This window comes from Manduca sexta, chromosome 12, assembly GCF_014839805.1.
Source record: "Manduca sexta isolate Smith_Timp_Sample1 chromosome 12, JHU_Msex_v1.0, whole genome shotgun sequence".
NCBI lineage: Eukaryota > Metazoa > Arthropoda > Insecta > Lepidoptera > Sphingidae > Manduca > Manduca sexta.
This window is the reverse complement of record NC_051126.1, coordinates 2,431,233-2,449,266: the sequence shown is the minus strand read 5'-3', so window position 1 is coordinate 2,449,266 and position 18,034 is coordinate 2,431,233. Positions and strand designations below refer to the sequence as shown.

The 18,034-nt window shown below is 35.6% G+C and overlaps 2 protein-coding genes across 3 annotated transcripts in view; both read right to left on the bottom strand.

Annotated features, from left to right (window-relative positions):
- Positions 1 to 380: 380 nt before the first annotated feature.
- LOC115448676 (hexosaminidase D) lies at positions 381 to 7,021 on the bottom strand. 2 transcript variants are annotated; one of them, XM_037437986.1, is made up of 11 exons: positions 6,818 to 7,021; positions 6,695 to 6,749; positions 5,632 to 5,814; positions 4,768 to 4,965; positions 4,265 to 4,448; positions 3,522 to 3,676; positions 2,843 to 2,955; positions 2,200 to 2,300; positions 1,632 to 1,749; positions 1,177 to 1,263; positions 381 to 629 (listed from the first exon to the last, which is right to left on the bottom strand). In XM_037437986.1, exons 1-11 carry the CDS (start codon positions 6,823 to 6,825, stop codon positions 440 to 442), a joined length of 1,392 nt encoding a protein of 463 aa, XP_037293883.1. In that variant the 5' UTR covers positions 6,826 to 7,021; the 3' UTR covers positions 381 to 439. The 2 variants fall into 2 exon arrangements, with proteins under 2 accessions (XP_037293883.1, XP_037293884.1); XM_037437987.1 differs by having other exon boundaries at positions 6,688 to 7,020.
- Positions 7,022 to 8,392: 1,371 nt separating this feature from the next.
- The window catches only part of LOC115448689, a 41,703-nt gene continuing 32,061 nt past the window's right edge, over positions 8,393 to 18,034 (bottom strand). Inside the window, exons 3-7 of the mRNA XM_030176201.2 lie at positions 13,490 to 15,283; positions 12,810 to 13,271; positions 12,169 to 12,390; positions 10,982 to 11,291; positions 8,393 to 10,310 (exon numbers count right to left, since the gene is read on the bottom strand). Of these exons, the coding sequence (XP_030032061.1) occupies positions 10,120 to 10,310; positions 10,982 to 11,291; positions 12,169 to 12,390; positions 12,810 to 13,271; positions 13,490 to 14,863 (2,559 nt within the window). The 5' untranslated portion in view covers positions 14,864 to 15,283 and the 3' untranslated portion in view covers positions 8,393 to 10,119. The remainder of the gene's footprint in view (positions 10,311 to 10,981; positions 11,292 to 12,168; positions 12,391 to 12,809; positions 13,272 to 13,489; positions 15,284 to 18,034) is intronic.

The following is an 18,034-nucleotide window of genomic DNA, read 5'->3' as shown; positions in this document are numbered from 1 at the left end:
TTCAATTTTCAAGTTTCAATATTAAGTAACGCAATTTTGGATGATTTTTGAGCCAACCCCCTCCCCCATGTAACGCGCCGGAACGCTTTCCTGAACGCTCCCGCCCCCCTCCAAAAGTTATGTAACTCTAAAGTGTCATTTTTTTTCGTAATATTCACAATTATTTTACGCAAAATACCGGAGTCGCTAAAATACTTTTGTTATTGTTTTGAAATAAAAAAAACAATGTTACATAACGCTTTGTACGTGACCCCTCTCCCGCCCCTGTAACGCATCGTAACGTTTTACAAGACCCCCCTCCCCCCCCAAATTGTGTTACGTAATACTTGAACAGCCCTTAATTAGGTATTAGCGATAGTAATAAAAAAGTACAAAACAAATAAGGTTATACGTCTATAATTCACTAGGGTATAAATAAAACAACAGCGGGGTGTATAGTTTAATGCGGGCGCGGTCGCAGCGCGGGCTCGCGGGCGGCGCGCGCGGCGGCCTCGGCGTGCAGCGCGGCGAGGCGCGCGCGCACCGGCGCCGCGTGCGCGCACACCCACTCCGCCGCCGAGCGCGCGCCCGTCAGCGCCGACAGCCGCGCCGACAGCCCCGCCTCCAGCGACGACACCTCCGACAGCAGCCTGCAACACAAACATATATAAATCGCTAAACGAGGCTTGCTTCTTTTTAACCGACTTCAAAAAAAGGAGGAGGTTATCAATTCGACGTGAATTTTTTTTAAATTAAGGACTCACCTTTGAGTAAAATTTGCTATTTCGGTAAAAAAAATCGGCTCTGTTGTATTAATACGTGTAGATAAACTTAATTTAAACACATTGCGCGCACAAAGGCGTGTGAATTGCGATTTGGTAAATTCAAGTTCATACTGAAGGAGTACAGAAAAATAGAATTTATGTTAAAAGTATATAAAAATTCGACCACTACCCGATCGCTCGATTCATTTATTTTGTTATAAAAGGCCTACTTCACGATGTCTTAAACTTCAATGGTGGCATATAAACCGACCAAATACAAAATTCAAACTCCCATTAGCTGGTGCATAACATATATGTATTATACTTTCTCAAACAGACCCTTAGTTAGTCTATTACCGAAAACGGAACGAAAGCTTCAAACTGAAGAGCATCAAAATATTTATAAAAAAATAATTAATAAAAATATACAAACATTTGTGCAGTTCCAGCGATGGCTTCCACTTGCGCCGGATTTGTATAATTGTGCTCTATCTGCCACGGATTTAACCATGTTGTCACTCTGAAAATACGGTATAAATTATCAAATTACATGTAAAATTAGCTAACAAAGTTCTATGCTACAATAGAAAATATGTTTAAATTAATAAAAATTAAGTAAATATACAGTGTAATGATTACTTATGTTTAGGCAATTTAAAACATCGGAATAAAACTAATATTCCGATTTTATCTTTTTTATATTATAATTTTTTCCCGACGTTTCACTGAGTTATAATATTTAAATAATAATATTAAAAACCGCCATAAAATCTGAAAACTGATTTTATTTCCACATCATGTATAGTAAAACGCCACTTCTTCAAACCATTCTACAGGGTGCTCCCCAAAAGAGGTATCATATTTTAAAACCTATTTAAAAATACTCACAGATCACCGTGTATGAAGGAGAGACTTCTTTCTCTAATTATAACGAAGGAATGTATAAGTCTGGCCAACTCCTCGCCCGGCCACTGATGTGACGGTAAAACGTCACTCACAAACGTCTCTGAAAATAATAAATTATTTGACTGTATGTTGTAGTGATGATTGTGCTGGTTATCATATTAATTTGCGTAGCGCACGTACTACAGGGGACGCAGGCCATTAGACTGTAATGAAATGTCATTGCACACATTTTATGCGCACACGCAGAGCTCATCCTTAGGTATATGCATTAGCAGCACTATTATACACACAACATTGACAAATATTTTGCTGGGAAGTGAAACTGGAATTGAGAATTACAGGATACAGGCATATCAGTTAAATATATTGCCTGCCTGATAACAAACAATAATAATAATAATAACATTCAAGATTCTTTATTTATCACAGTGTGTAAACGTAAATAATTTAATTTGGATGTTACATTGCATTTGATGAGAACATAATATTTGATAACTGATTACAAGGAAATTTTTAAGAGCTAAATTGCCTATCGCAAGAATTACATTACCTTTGGTTTCATCTTCACATTTGGCTACTACACTTAAACAGCTTGCGAGGCTTGGCAATGATACTGGAAGCAACTCACACAGAGTGGCATAGTGATCATATCTGAAAAATAAAAGATAATTGGCTAACAATAACACAGATTAGTTTCTTAATTAGTCTAGTTCTAGAATAGAGCAAACTAGATGAATTATAGATGACTAGTAGTTGATTTGTTTTACATACATACACTTAAAAACAATTAAATAGAAATATGAAGTTATAAAACTTAGAAATTTGATGGAAGGGGTACCTATCTAACAACAGTAATAGCAAACTGTGACATCACCGAATGTCTCTGGCCGTAACGCTCCATGAGTTGGAAAGAGGTAGCATGATAACCTTACCACACCCCCACTTTTACTCACAACAATATTGCATAAATGAAAGCAAAATTTTTCAACCATATTTGATGCTGATGTTACAGAAGAATTTCTTTTTCATATTAATTTCTGTTACTTATAAAATAATTTACAAAATGAAACATAGGAAACTACCCTATTATTTGACCCAATAAAATATTAATAGATAATTGGACTTATAGAAACTGTTGAAAAAATTTGGTGTAGGAAGTTGTGCATAAAATTACTAAGAAAATAGAGACATACCTTGACCAGCCAGTGAGAATGATACCAGCAAAGCGGACATCGTTTTTATACCTCTTGATCTCTTGCACCCAAGCTTCGTTGTTGCTTACGTAGTGACATACGGGCGATAATATCTGCAGAATAAAGATAAATGGAATAAATTTGAATCCTACAAATAGAATCTGACTATTGTGAATGTCAAGTATAGAATACGTAAATATTTAAATAACAATTCAAGGAAGAAATGTGAAAAGAATAGAGAAGTTTGACGTCAGACAGGCAAACTGTCCTAAAATATACCAAATCCTTTCTACAACAGCAGTATTACCGTTAATACTACTGTTGCACAAAATTACTTTACTGGAAGAACGTCTCTCAGATATGAGAGTCCGCCTTAGTAGGTACTATTGCAATGTAGTAGTACCATAGTATAGTCACTGTTGTGTTTCAGTTTGAAGGACATTGTAGCCAGTGCAACTACTGGACATAATGAGACTTAACATCTCATGTCTTAGGATGGCGAGTGCAGTGGAATACCAAATATTTTGTAAATCAATGTATGATGGATGGTTCTAATTTTTTTGGGCGCTCGTATCGCTTACCATCAGGCGAACGGCAAGCTGGTTTCGACATTCAAAGCAATAAAAAATTAATAATAATAACCACAACCTAATTCTTTGCTGTTATAAATAATATTCACCTGACAACTCCCATTGGCTCCTTTAAACGCCGAAGCTGCCCACACACAAGGGAAGAGCTGCCGATAATGATCCCACAGGCTTTGATCGATCTGAAAACACTCCATCGGGTTGTAATGCCACAGCACTGGCTGTACTAACTCGCCCAGATTGTACACTGAAAAAAAATTGTCATAGTTAGTATTTATTCTAGTAAATAATTAATGGTTAGTTATGGGCTCCTTTTTCTGCACTTAGCCCGTAAAGTAGTCGGGCCATTGTGCGTGACGTGCGTAGTAAATAATTAATTATGTAGAAAATACTCATGAATTTTGGGTTAAAAATATATATCCACAACTGTTACAAAAAAACTTTATGAAAGATTTAAAAATTAGAGTACTAGTTGTAATGGCCACTATTATATCGTATTATATTATAATTTATCGGCTCGTTTGCTACGCACACCGTCTTCACTCCGCGCCACTCAACAAGACAATGTTCTATCTACCCGCGGTTTTGTGTTGTGTATAGTTCGAGACGACAGACGGAAATAATTATAAATATCCATACACTACACTAGTGTCATAAATTAAAACGTAATAAAACAAACTAATTAAAAATATCTCCGCAGTTAGTTCATAGAATACATGCGCAGGGCAAACGCTAAATACTTCGCCAATTTTCTTATAACTTCCGCGCCTATTTCTCGCAATGCACAGTCAACATTGATCAGATTTTACAAAAAAAATACATTGCACAAACACACCTTTCAAAGTATCCAGACTGATTGATCTCAGCATGTCATCCCACATGAGTATGGTGATGCCGGGACGCTTCTGTTTCACAAACGAGGCGATGCCGCGCACGTGGTCTAGGTAGAGTGAAGGGGCCTTGTACTGGTGGGTAGCCGCTATAAACTTACATTCATCACATACTGCTGTATGCCACACCTGAGATGAAATAACGAACATTTAAAAAAATACACATTGAATTGATAACTTCCTTTTTTGAAGTCGGTTAAAAATTGCGTTTTTTACACTGCATATTAATTCAAAATAAAAAAGTGTTGCATAATGATCATGTATCAACAATCTAAAAAAATATTGTAATTTGTGTGTTTTTAAATATATCAACTTCAGAATCAAAGAACAAAGAGAAAAGCTACGTAAACTGAAAACAATTGATTTATTTTACATAGATAGAACTTTATTGACCATCACATACCAACGGAAAAAATATACTTGTTCTAATAGATACAGTAAAAGTCACCTCATCGGCACCAATATGAAAGTATTTAGCGTCAGGCTGCAACTCCAGGGCCTGCTCTAGCATTGCTCGCACCAATACTTGAGACTCAGGCTTGGAAGGACACAAAACGGCTGGTGAGATGGGTGCTTCGCGTAAACCACGGTAGGCAGGATGTTTGAGGACATATTCCATGTGCCCTATGGTTTGAACTAACTGAATCTGTAAGTTAAAAGGCATCACCTGATTACACTCAAGGTTACTTTCATTATTCCATGAAATTTCTTTTTGTATGGAGAATTGTCTCTCATCATAGCCATTCCATTGGAGGAGGAAAAACACATCCAGGTAATCTATTTCAAAGCTTGATGGTCCAGCAAAGAAGAGTTGACGAACCTATAGATTCAGGCCATGAGTCCTGCCAATATTATTTTTAGGGAGGTGCATCTGCATCTACACACTTTAGTAGATACTACATAACATCATTAAATTTATTTATTTTTTCAAATAAAAATTGTACAGGCATTTGCATATGTTAAACCATAATAAAACCTCTAAGATTGATGATTCGCATTATCATTCAGCTACTTTTATTGTGATTTGTTCCGGACAGGGGGGTGAACATGCAACACCCTCCTGGTGTCCATGATACAGGCCAAGATGGTTGTAACCATTAGGCTATAGCACTGTTATATACTTGTAATGTCACACTTGTCAAATGAATATTTAACTAATGAGGGTAATTAGATATATGATTACAATAAATAGTTTGGCTTCAGATCTCAATATTGTTGTATTTTTTAAGCACCATATTGAATAAGGAAAGGAGAGAACAGATTGAACAATTCCTCAAAATTAAAAATCTGCATTATTTTGATCAATACTAACCGGTTCAAGTCCGTTAACCTTGGCCAGCCACAAAATGTACTTGACTTCCTCAACAGTGTACATGCCATCTCCACCACACCCTCCCTGACTCCCAATGTCTACCAGGGCTGCTGTGTACGGGAAGGTGTCTTCCCATTCCAGAAGTATACCTGTCGCTCCCCATGACTTTGCTTGTATTAGCACCTACAAATTATGACCAGAGTTGCTTCAATATGAATTGTTTTATTAGTTTGGTTTAATTCTATTTTTTATGCCCACAAAGGACCCACTTGCGGAATGACAAGGATCCAAGATTTATTTTATTGTGTACTTTTAATTCTAATTCAAATTTCTTATTAAGTCCCAAGGGAGAACATTTGAGATTTTTTTAAAATATATATCGCTCTATTATTGTTTGTTCAACCCACTGATTTTGTTTTTAATAAAAGGTTATTTATTTATTCAGTCTTACTTAAAAAAAATTGCAAAGCTTAGTTAGAACACAAATTGACTCGATCAGCTGTAAGTCAAGACTTGACATCTTGCCTCTTAATAAGGTATAAACTAGGAATTGGTGATGTTTTTGACAGCTACTTAAGCAATTCTTAACCAGCTCTTAATGCTAAAACAAGTTTATAAGTAAGACTGATAATGTTTAATTCAAATCAACTCCATTAATAAATGTCATTGAATCTCTTTCTTTCCTATTTTATAAGCTATGTTATTCTATCTCTTCCTTGCCCATTCTTCTCCGATGAACACTGCTTTCCAAACTAGTGGCAGAGTAAAAACTTTACTGAATCTAAATGATGTTTAACATTCCATTGATCTGAATCAATTAAGTATTTCATTTTATTTTAGTTACAACTCTTATAGGACTTGTTAATGCCTTAAATTTAATCTTGATTTGAGTCCTTTAAACAGAAATCAAACATATCAAATATATATTAAGGTGTTTACAATTTAGGCAAGTACAATTCAAATAAATTCAATTGCAAATTTGATATTAAAAGCAATTCACAAAAATTGTAACACGCCAGTTCTTTTCGATTATTATGACTCTAAATAAATACTTACAAATTACCTTTTCTAAATAAGGCACCTTGGGTGGAGCACCTTTTAAATCCAAGTGCACTATTCTATAACAAAAGTACACAAGTGAATGAAAACAGTCAATTGGTTCGCATAAAAAGACAAATAAACGGACCTCTCCATTATTTAAAAATGTATTCGGATGTTAATTTCCCCATTATTTACTCCCGTACAATTAGCTATTTAATTTCAGATACCGGTTGGTTTACGATTCTGTTTTGTTTTGTATTGTTAAATTTCTGTGTTGTCACAATGTCAAAACATTTTTTTGGTGTAATAAGCCATTGATAATTGCCATTTTACTGTTGACATTTGACAATTTTTTTTTTTTTTTTTATAATTCGTCCTTAGAGGACAGGTTATAGTCTTACGACCATACTGCCTAGTCTTACGTATTTCTTTTCTTCAAATTTAAATTCTTAATATATTGTCTTTCGTAAGTATTCCAATTAGTAGTTTTCGTAAGTATAGTCAATTCCAGGTAAAGTATAATCTATTTTTCCAATTGTCAAATCCAGAGTAAATATCAATTCAGTACGATTTTCCTCGTCAGTGAATATGTTTCATACTATCCGTAAAATATGTTTTACTATCCTCTTCTTAATTTAAAGCTTCATTGAAAGATATAGAATTTGCAATTCCACTATTTGCTCTTTGCTCCATGTATTGAGCGTGCTTCAAAATTTCAAAAACTTAGAGTAAGTACTTCCTCTAAGTTCAAATATAATCAATGGCAGATATTATCTGTCAGACTCAGCTGTTAAAGAATGACATTTGACAAGAGACGTCACTTATCAGATATTTTAATTAGGGTAAAGGAAATGCAAACTTACGGATTCAGCACTCTGGTATTACGTACTTGCGCCACATAATATTTTCTAAGAACTTGTTATTTTTTGCAGATTTGGCATAATGTGTAATATTTATTGTTATAATCATCGAGTACTCACCAAAGGCTAGACCTACCACATGACCTACACACAAATTACAAAATAAACGAATGGCACTTTTATACCACACCTAAGTCGAAATGTTATTGGCGAATTTTTTTTTTTTATTTGTTAGCCCGACATGGGTCGGCTTAAACAAATACCGGACTTTCCGTTGAGTACATTAGGCGATTGCAACCCTTGTAAATTAAGTTACCATGTTGAAGGCAACCTGTTCGTAACCCACTAACGGTAACCCGTTTAAGGACGGTCATTGGGAGAGGATGAGACATCAATGATTACAGGATGAGCATTCTAAAAAATCTATCCGATACCGTAGTGGTTGGCACGTGGGCAGGAACTATTAGAAGCTTTTGGCGGATAGGGAACATGGCGAGGAGGGAACTGCGGCCTTGTAAGGTCTAAGTGTTTCAGGAACTCGTTTGTACAGCGAATGGCCAGAATATGAGTGATATTGTTCTCTGGATCAGCCAGAACAGAATTGTCGATAGATATAGTACCTACAGCTTTTGCACTGACATGTCAAATAAAAGATTTTGATATATTTTTATGAGTATAGCAGAAGTAACAATTCCATAATTATTATACCCTTCAGGTTATTTAATTTTATTTTTTAGTAGATATTTCATTCTAAGATTGAAACAGTGCCTTATATATTTTTGTAATGCAGGTAGTCGTTACGCGAGTTTCGTTGCAAATTTTATAACGTGGAAGTTTTCAGAAATAAAATGTTTAGAAAATACTTGATTGATAAATTCATTTAATAATATAATGATACATAGAAATCGATACACGATTAATATTTGAAACATAATATAAATCTAAGTAGACAAACTTACACTCTAAAATACTTTGAAAATTACCACTATAACAATAAAATCATCATAATAATCGGTGTTTCCAAATGGCAAGTAAATTAGGCATTTATTTTATCCAATAATATTCAATACAAAAATATCAAAATAATTTAGTTTTAATTATACCTGCATTTTTTTGGGCAGTGATATATATTGACAGCTGTCATTAGCTAATAATAAAAAAAAATATAATACGTCATCCTCGTTATTACACACTTTTATCCCATGGAAAAAAATGTAAGGATTTTAATAATTTATTAATTTGAGAATTAATTTAATGATAGTTATTTTTGTATTATCTTCATATTTTTTAGGAGTATACGGTGTAAGTCAATTCTAAATTACTATGCCATTTTAGCCTAAGGCGATTAAACATAACGCAAAATCTAAATAAACTTTTTGCGTCCTGTTGATATAAGTACCTAAACATTAAAGCAAGTCACACAAAAATACCTTCGTAAGAAATGTCCACAAATAAATATATAGTAAAATACGCTCCAATTAATATTATAGGGTGACTTGGGGTAGTACCGGATCATGAAAACTTGTTTCATGATAACTGCTAAAGCCTAAATCCGACAACATTCCCTAATACGGACAAAACAGCTTGAAGTGACATTTGTAGCGTACCAAAATTGTTTTTCCCTGTATTAGTTTTAGTTACAGTTTAGCAGTAATATTAAAACAACGTGATTACCCGTAAACCGGTGATACCCCAACTCACCCATACATGAATTTGGAGATCATATTTTTCCATATTCTGATATTTTTCCGCCATTTTCGGTTGTCTATGGCGATGATGATATAAATAATAACATTAAAACTACGATTACAATCAAAAGTGCAAACAATATTATATGTGATAAGTACAATACTTTAATTAATAGGCAAAAAATATGCATACGCCATTATGATAATTATATTATTCTAGAACATACTAAAACAGGCACTCATACATTAATTGGAACTAATCAGCACTGAACATTCTGCAAAATCTCTAAGTGATAAAAAATATCATATTCATGTAAAAAGGTACCAAGATTTGCAACATCATCTGAATAAACATGCTTAGTCACACTCAAAAACGCAATCTTTAAGCATAAATAATATCTTTAAACAAAGAATTTAAGTGCGTTCTAACACCTACAAAAATATAATAAAAAGTACATAAGGAAATAATAAAAAATACAAAAAGTGATAAATCACAAATAAAGATTGACAACTCTAACAGTGCTGGCAACATAACATATTTATGTTTTAATATTGGTAGTACCGCTTAACGGCATTGTACAACTGTCTACTATGTCAAATTCAAAATGAGAAGGCTTAAAAATCTCTGTGAGAGTCTTCAAATACATATTATCTATCTGTAATCTAGTAAGTGCCTAGCAAATAATTAAAGCACATTGCTAGAATATATCAAAATTTTCTAAAAGTTTTCAAGAATATTAGTTATGTCAATTCGGCTGTACGATTGTAGCTTTCATGACTTTTTTTTAAAAATCTCGAAATTATGTACTACTGTTTTGCACTATTAAAGACTGATAAAGATATTTTATTAGATTATTTTATAGGGATTTAATTTAAATTAATTATATAATATTATCCGGTTAATGGGCGATGATAATCTTGATGCCAGGGTCTGGTTCTCCAGCGACATCCTTAGCCAGGGGTGCGTTGCCGCAGATCCTGAAGTTCTGGGTGTAAGGTATCACGCCTACTAGGAACCCAGACACAATCACCCAGATACCAGCCATATAGAACGCAGCGTCCCAGTAACCCGTAGTATCACGTAGGGAACCTGAAATAACAATTAATAAATAAAATTTAGATGATCTAGCAAAGTTTATAGGGTTGTTAAATGCAGACGAGATAAAATTCTATATAGGAAGCCTTTGGTGCTGCCACGTTTAGTCCAAAAAAAATATTTCTTAGTGTAGCCATCAAAGAAGTTGGGCTAGCTTCGATTATCAACAAGAAGGTTCAGATCTTTGGTGTACTAAGGTTTATCAGAAACACCCTTTAACTTGTGAAGTGAAGGTTGTCTGTTCGTACATGTTTTGGCAGACAATACAAACTGACCATAACCATATACATCTAAATATGGCCGAGGACGGCTGTAACTGCATGACCAACGATGAGATCATTGCATTGTTAATGCAAAATTTTAGAACTGTTGACGTTGTCAGGCTTATATGCAATACTAAGAGAATTCTTCAGTTATCGCAAGAGATTCACTATAGGTCATTGCGCTGTGTTGTTATAAAACAAGTTATTAATGATTGTCTCCTCCTCTGCAGATAATCTACACGTATGTCTAATAAATGAGAATTTAGACCAAGTATGATGGTACCGAAAGGCCCTCACCCGAATAAAGAGCCTTGAGCAGTTTTATATATTTACGACCCATAATTTCTCAAACTACCTACATTTTTTACCCGAAATTTCAAAAGACCTGAAATAAAATCTTACCAGCAATAGGCGGCCCGATGAGATGTCCAACACCTTGGCTTAGCAGGACAAGGCCATACGCCATGGTAAACCGTTCCAACGCAATTAGCTCCACCAGGATACTAGGGGTGTAAGAGTATGAGCTAGAGAACATGAGTCCGAAGATCGCAGCGTTGATGGCCAGGATGTAGAAACTGGAACGGGCTGTGGGGTCCAGGAGACGGATGAGGACAGGGAACATAATGATAGAGATGCCGCAGAAGACGAGGCATATGGCGTAGGTCTTCGTGACGTTGACCCAAGGCAAATCTCCCATCCAGCCGAGACCAACCTGAAAAACGTGAAACTTTCTTTATGTTGGGAAAGATTGAGTTTATTGATCATTGCAGATTTTGAAATTATCATATCTACATTAATTTAGTTAGGTCAAAATTCGTATAACTTTAAACTAGACCGTTCAAGCAATATCAAAAATATGATTTAGGTAGCTTTTAGCTGAAACGGAAATCTATTTCTGCAGTTATTGCGGCTTATGTCAATGTCATTGTAATCTGCATTGTATCGAGACCTCAGAACAATCGAGACTAATGCACGATAACTATCGTAACAGGCATTATGTTAGATGTCATCTCAGTGACATATATTTTTTATCTAATACCTATTCTTTAGAATACCTAATCGTATCAACTATAATCACTCGAGATAATCTCAACATTGTGTCAAGTGAAGGTAGAATTTTATGATAATATTCCGTAGTTTGATTAAATACGTTCATTAGTATTTGCAAGCCGTGACTTTGGTTACGGTTTCTCATTGACTGATAAGATGAATTTGTAAAGATCTTTATCTGAAGTGATTAAAGTCGTAAATAGCTTAAGTAATAAAAAGTCTAATGGCAAACAAATGAGTGACTGGATGATGTTAATAAAAAAAGACTATTAAGTAGGTATATATTGAAACATAAAATTTTAATCCTAAATCATCACAAATATATAACAACTACTACGTATAAAAGCTTTACCTAATCTTATCAAGACTTAAGAGATTCCAAATTTCGACTTTTAAGAATCATATTAAGTACCATTTTCCTCTTAGTTTTAACTTGATAGTGTTATCATAAAAAATCGAAATTTATCAATTTTGCTACTGGAAATATAATAGTTTTAAAATATATATTTCCAAAAGATAATATTATACATCATACTTACAATACCAATAATAGTAGCAACACCAAAAGTACTCAGCATCCAAGACCCATCTGCTTCTGAATATCCGCTCATGGACATGAAGTTAGAAATGTAGAAGTACGGAACAATAAACCAGATGAACAGCACCAGGGTGGAAAGGTTCATCATCAGGAAATGGAACTCCGTGAACATGTTGAAGTCGAAGGTTTTGTTGATGACATCGATGACACGCTTACCCCAAGTCTACAAATTCGGAGTTTTATATAAGAAATTTAATGCACAAAATAAAATAGTATTTTATTAGCCGTTTCAATACATAAGTATGTATTATATACTTATGTGTTGAAACGGCTAAAGAAATTTACTAATTACGGAAAGAAAAAGATAGAGTAAATAAAGTAATAAAGTACATTTATCATCTGTACTCAAAACTAAAAATTATAATCATAAATATTGATAGCAATATTAAATATTTGAACTTCAATTAAGGGACTATATTCAACAGAAGCTTTAAAGGTAATGAAGTTGTAAACTTTGTTAAGCCAAATATTTGCACAATCTTTATTTATTTGCCAATCACATGTTTATTCCCGCAACTGCTTCTAAAGGCTTCTTCTAGTTAAAATTTTATTTCTTTAACATTATTTTTTAAAACAAATTACCTTTTCTTCTTGATCTTCAACCGACCACATGGAATTTCTATAAATATCAGGACAAGACGACGCACGGAGTTTGTACTTCGCAATGTTCATCATAGCTCCACGATGCATGATAGAATTCCTGTGCACCCTTATATCTCTCAGATAATGGTGATCAGTGTGAAAATGCCTTGAAAACCAATCCTGACGTTCGGGCCTCGGCGCTATCAATGCTGGTTTGTTTTCTGGGATAGGCTGAAGTAATTTCTGCTTTACTACGTCGAGTTTCGACTCAAAATCCTTCTTTTCTTTCTTGTTCAGTTTGAACTTCATAGACATTTTGACCGGCTTAGCTTTCTCTGATGATTCTACAGGCAGTTTTTGTTCTGAGTTGCTTCTCAATGCCAATAACGAAGGATAGTTTTGCAAAATGATATTGTATAGCCGTTTATTTAATACTAATTGATCGAGTACTTCGGCAGGCACCTGTGTAAAGAAGACAGTTATCGATATTACATAACTATTACAGTAAGATTTAAACACATATAAACAAAGGAACATATTTGGTTAAATCTATATAGCAATGTTCACATAATTTTAAATGCTTTACATATGTTGCGAGCTGGTACAGATCAATTTTTAAAAAGCTATTAAAAATTAGGGACAAGGAATTAACATTTTAAAGATGATAACAGAAAACTCACCTTCTCGCTTTGCTTTAAGAAAGTAGGCAAGTTGATCACAGAGCTAACTTTATGTTGTTGAGACAAATCTGCGTTCATTTTAGTAGCTGCTTCCAAGTTCTCAGCCTCAGCTATCGACGCGACTAAAGCCGTTAAAATGTACTCTGGAGTCTCTCCGCTCTTCATCATTGTTTTCAAATCATCGTACCCTGGGTAAACGGATTCACCTCCGCCAGACTTTGCTGATATAGATACGGAACTTGACGCTCTCTTTGACTTATTTAGCTGTCTCGCTTTCTTTTGTTCTAATATCAACCACTCTGGGTCCCTCATGACAGCGCCGCAGACGCACACATTAAGTACAGTGCCAGCGAGAAGCAGTAAGGCACCTCTCCAGCCAAATTCTTCCAATAAATATGTCGTTAAAGGAGAATAAATGAATGTGCCAAATCCTACTCCGCAGGATCCCAAGCCAACAGCCAAATTACGACGTTTCTCGAACCAAAAAGCAATTGATACAACGGCCGTTACGTACAGCAGGCCCATTCCCAACCCAGCCATAATACCATAGGTGAAGTACAGCACCTCTACTGAATTACTATAGGACGCCGCTACAAATCCGATTGTGGAAGCAATTCCTCCTACTATTGTCATATTTTTGCATCCATATCTATCGACCAAGGCACTCATGATCGGACCAGCAATAAGCGGTACAGAGATAAACAAGCTTCCAATCAGTGATGTTTTGGCTTCACTGGTTTCGAAGAATATGACAAATTTGTCATGCATCAAGCCATAAGAAAAAGCCAAGCCATCGGCAACAGTGGCGACGAGGAATGAGGCGGCCACGACCACCCATCCCCAACCGCCATCTGGTATGGCAGGGCCCGTTTCTGGCGGTGGCTTGCTAGAGCAAATACTGTCTGTATCTCCCAAGCCAAAGAACTTAACACCTTCATTAGTAGAAACCGCATCTTCATCTTTTTGTCCATCTTTATGGTAGCCCACCGCAAGGGTGTCAAGCTCTTTAGATCCTTTATTATCAACCACACCGTCTATATATTTAATATCTTTCGTGTCCTGCAAAAGGGGGGATGTAGTACTTTCCTCTTCAGACGGTGTTTTCCATGCATATTCAACAGGCTTCTCTTGGCCTGCAACACCATTTGCGTAGACCGTATGCGTATCTGCTGGCCTTCGAAACGGGTGCTTTTTATTCTCTTCAATATCTTTCACATCTTTCTGACTATCGATCATACCATCTATGGATTTAACATCGTTCGTCTTCGGCAGCGAGGGAGACGTAGTCTTCTTCTCTTCAGACGGTACATTCCATCCATGGCCATCAGGCTTCCCTTTACCTGCAATTCCATTTGCATTTGTTTGCGTGTCCATTAGCCTCCGAAAGGGATGCTTTTAAGTACGAATTTAGGTACGTACTAGGAACGTTCAAACGCAGTCCTCTATAGGACCGTGTGAAAACTACCAGAATTGGATTATAAATCCAATTAGGGAGAGAATCTACGGCGAGTAGATCTCGAATTCTCTGGACCAGTGTCTTAACCTGGGATCTCTAGCGGAGTAGCGGCAGGGCCTCTTCGATATACAAAGTTTGAGAGCGCAAGGATTGTAACTTGTCGATGACATCAAGGACCGGCTAGTCCTCGATCTCACACTTTTAATAAATACACTTTCAACGGCGTGTCGCTTTCGAGTCTCAAACGGCTCGCACCTTCTTGGCATTAAGATTCAAGGTTTCGAATAGTTCAATATCAGCAGAAGTAGCATTTCAAAATATTGCTGACTGGATTATATCTGGAACAAAACATAAACAGATTATAAAACCCATATATGCTCAAATAGACTCAAAAAGTTGTAAGTCGTATAAAATTCAAATAGAATTTAGTCAAATTGACGTGAAATGAGTGATAATACGCGAAGAATTTATTCCTTAATCTGGATGACTGCGCAAGACACACTTGACTCCGCATGGTACCAAAGTGCGGCCCTGAACATACGCTAAAAAAAACGTTCAGCACGATTTTACCTATGCTTGCTAATATAAATAAACTCCATTCACGTTTTTACGTGAACGAAACGTAAAATGAAGTTTAATGGGTTATTTATACCTCCTTAATATATGTACAATATGGCAGTGCTAATAAATTAATATTTCGTATATCGAGTATGAACACGTTTTTAGTTTGTACCAACAGTTAAAATCAGGGTTGGCAGTAAAAGTATAGACATAACGTTATTAATTTTCATTGTCAGTTGTCACTGAAGACTAGCTTCAGCAGTTTAAAACCTTTATAGATAAAACCTTATCAAGGGACAGAATTCAAGAGTTCAATAAATTCATTTCCTTACTCATGCCACTAATCCTATAACAAGTTCCTCATTGCGTCCGACCTCGTGTGGTGCAATCAACCGAAATTACCTCAAACAGGTAAAGCCGAGGCTGCCCTAGTTGTGTCAATGGAACGCACCGCTCAGCCCGACGGAAACTGAAAATATCCAGTACGAGATCTTGTAAGGCACGGCCTTTTGTACTAAGGAATCAGAGTTGGCACTACTATGAATAATTATATAAAGAGTATTATATTTTGTTGAGTGAGTATTTTTGCTAATATTATGAATTCTGAGCCAGTAATAAGGAATACGTACGACTAAATGTGAGTACACCAGTTGCACCTCTGCGTCTCTTCAGGGATGAAAGGCGTGAGTGAGCGTGTATGTGCTAGCACTCTACATTACATATGAAGATGCACACGAGAAGCCATATTTTTAATACTTTAATATTGAGTATAATTTAAGCAGTATTTGTATGCTTAGGGCGTAGAGCTTACATTATATTGACGACTAGCGTAGCTATGGATTTTAAGTACTGGGGGCGGCTGGTGTTGGCAAAAAAAAAGGTCGTCGAATTCAAAAAAGGCCTGCACCACGCGATGCCCCTGTAAGCGCTAAGTTTTTTTAGAGTGGGCACCGACTAACCTTGCCCTTAGCTACGCCTATGGTATTTACATCGTACTTATGTTTTGTAATTGACAACCCTATACACAACGGGGGTGCGACCCGAGTTAGAACCGGTTAGTACAGCACAAGTGGACTGCAAAGGTTGATTAACTACGTTCAGATGTGATTTACTTACATCTAGTTCAATAGGTTTTTTAATAACATTATGTATTCAATAGCATTATTCGTTCAATGAATTTGAATCGACAAATTGAAAGTGATGGCGTTATGTCACATTTTATGGGATTTAAGGAACTACTATTTTTTATACGAATGAAAATGAATGTAATCACTACGTTTTAATTGCAATATACGTAAAATATGTATAAAGAAATAAAGAGTATATGATGCTCAAATATGATGTAAAGAATTCTCTTTGATATGAAGTAATATAAATGAAATATGTCAAAATAATATTACCAAAAATGGTGCAAAAAGTTTCATTAAAATCGAAGAAATATTAATTATATAGATTTTTGGGACCAGAAGACCTCGCCAAAGTTGTAGCACAATCTGATCAAGGTGTCGGAACGCATAGAGGACAAACATTGATTTTTATTTTGACGATAATTGATTGGCGAAACGATTAAGCTGCATTATAACAGACATACATATCATAATGGCAAACTATACAAACTCTAATGTCATTTCATCGGGAACACAACAACGCTTATAAAATGCGACTCCGCACCCACTGGACCCCTAAAATTCGTATCTTGTGCCCACTCGTCACTTGTAATATTTTTAATGCCTATTAGTCTCCCCCTGTAGAGTTTTTCTGCTGCTTCACGATTAAACGACTATACTCCTTATTCATAGACGTTTTTTATCTAAGGACGGAGCATAGCTGTGATAACAAGTCTGTTTCTCAGCTTTGTTTATCTGACAGCTTGCTGTTTGTTCAAGTTTGTTTATCTGACAGCCAACTAGATTCAAGTTGTATCTCAATATTTATCAATCACAACGACCCTATGTCTACGCACTGCGAAGGCTGCCATGCCGTCAGCACTGAGAAACAGACTTGTTATCACAGCTATGCTCCGTCCTTAGATAAATAACGTCCATGAATAAGTGGGTATGATGTTACCAATCCAGACAGACTTCTCCATATTTACTAACGCATTTCCTATCTCGACTTATATGACATCTCGCAATAGAGTATGAATATCGACTTTCCCCACTCTCGCACGTAGCAGGTATGAATTATCACCGCAGATAATAAATGTAGGTATAATAAAGTTTTATAATGTCGCCATTATGACGCATACTGATAAATGGTTTTGTGTTTGGATGTTTATTTGTGTGTGTCTGTGTTTGTGTGTTCGACAGCTCTCGTTTATAAAAACAATGCAATATTAAAAAAATTTCCATCATTGAAACAATTGGCTAGTTTTTTGCAACATAATTAGCATGAGCAATGCAGCTCATTTGTCCAATTTAACTTTGAAGTGGCACGTATACTATAGTTGGTGGTAGTTTCTCGTATTATTATGGCTTCGGCTTCAGTACCCATGTTCAATGTTAGTTAATAGTTACTAGGTAAGTTTC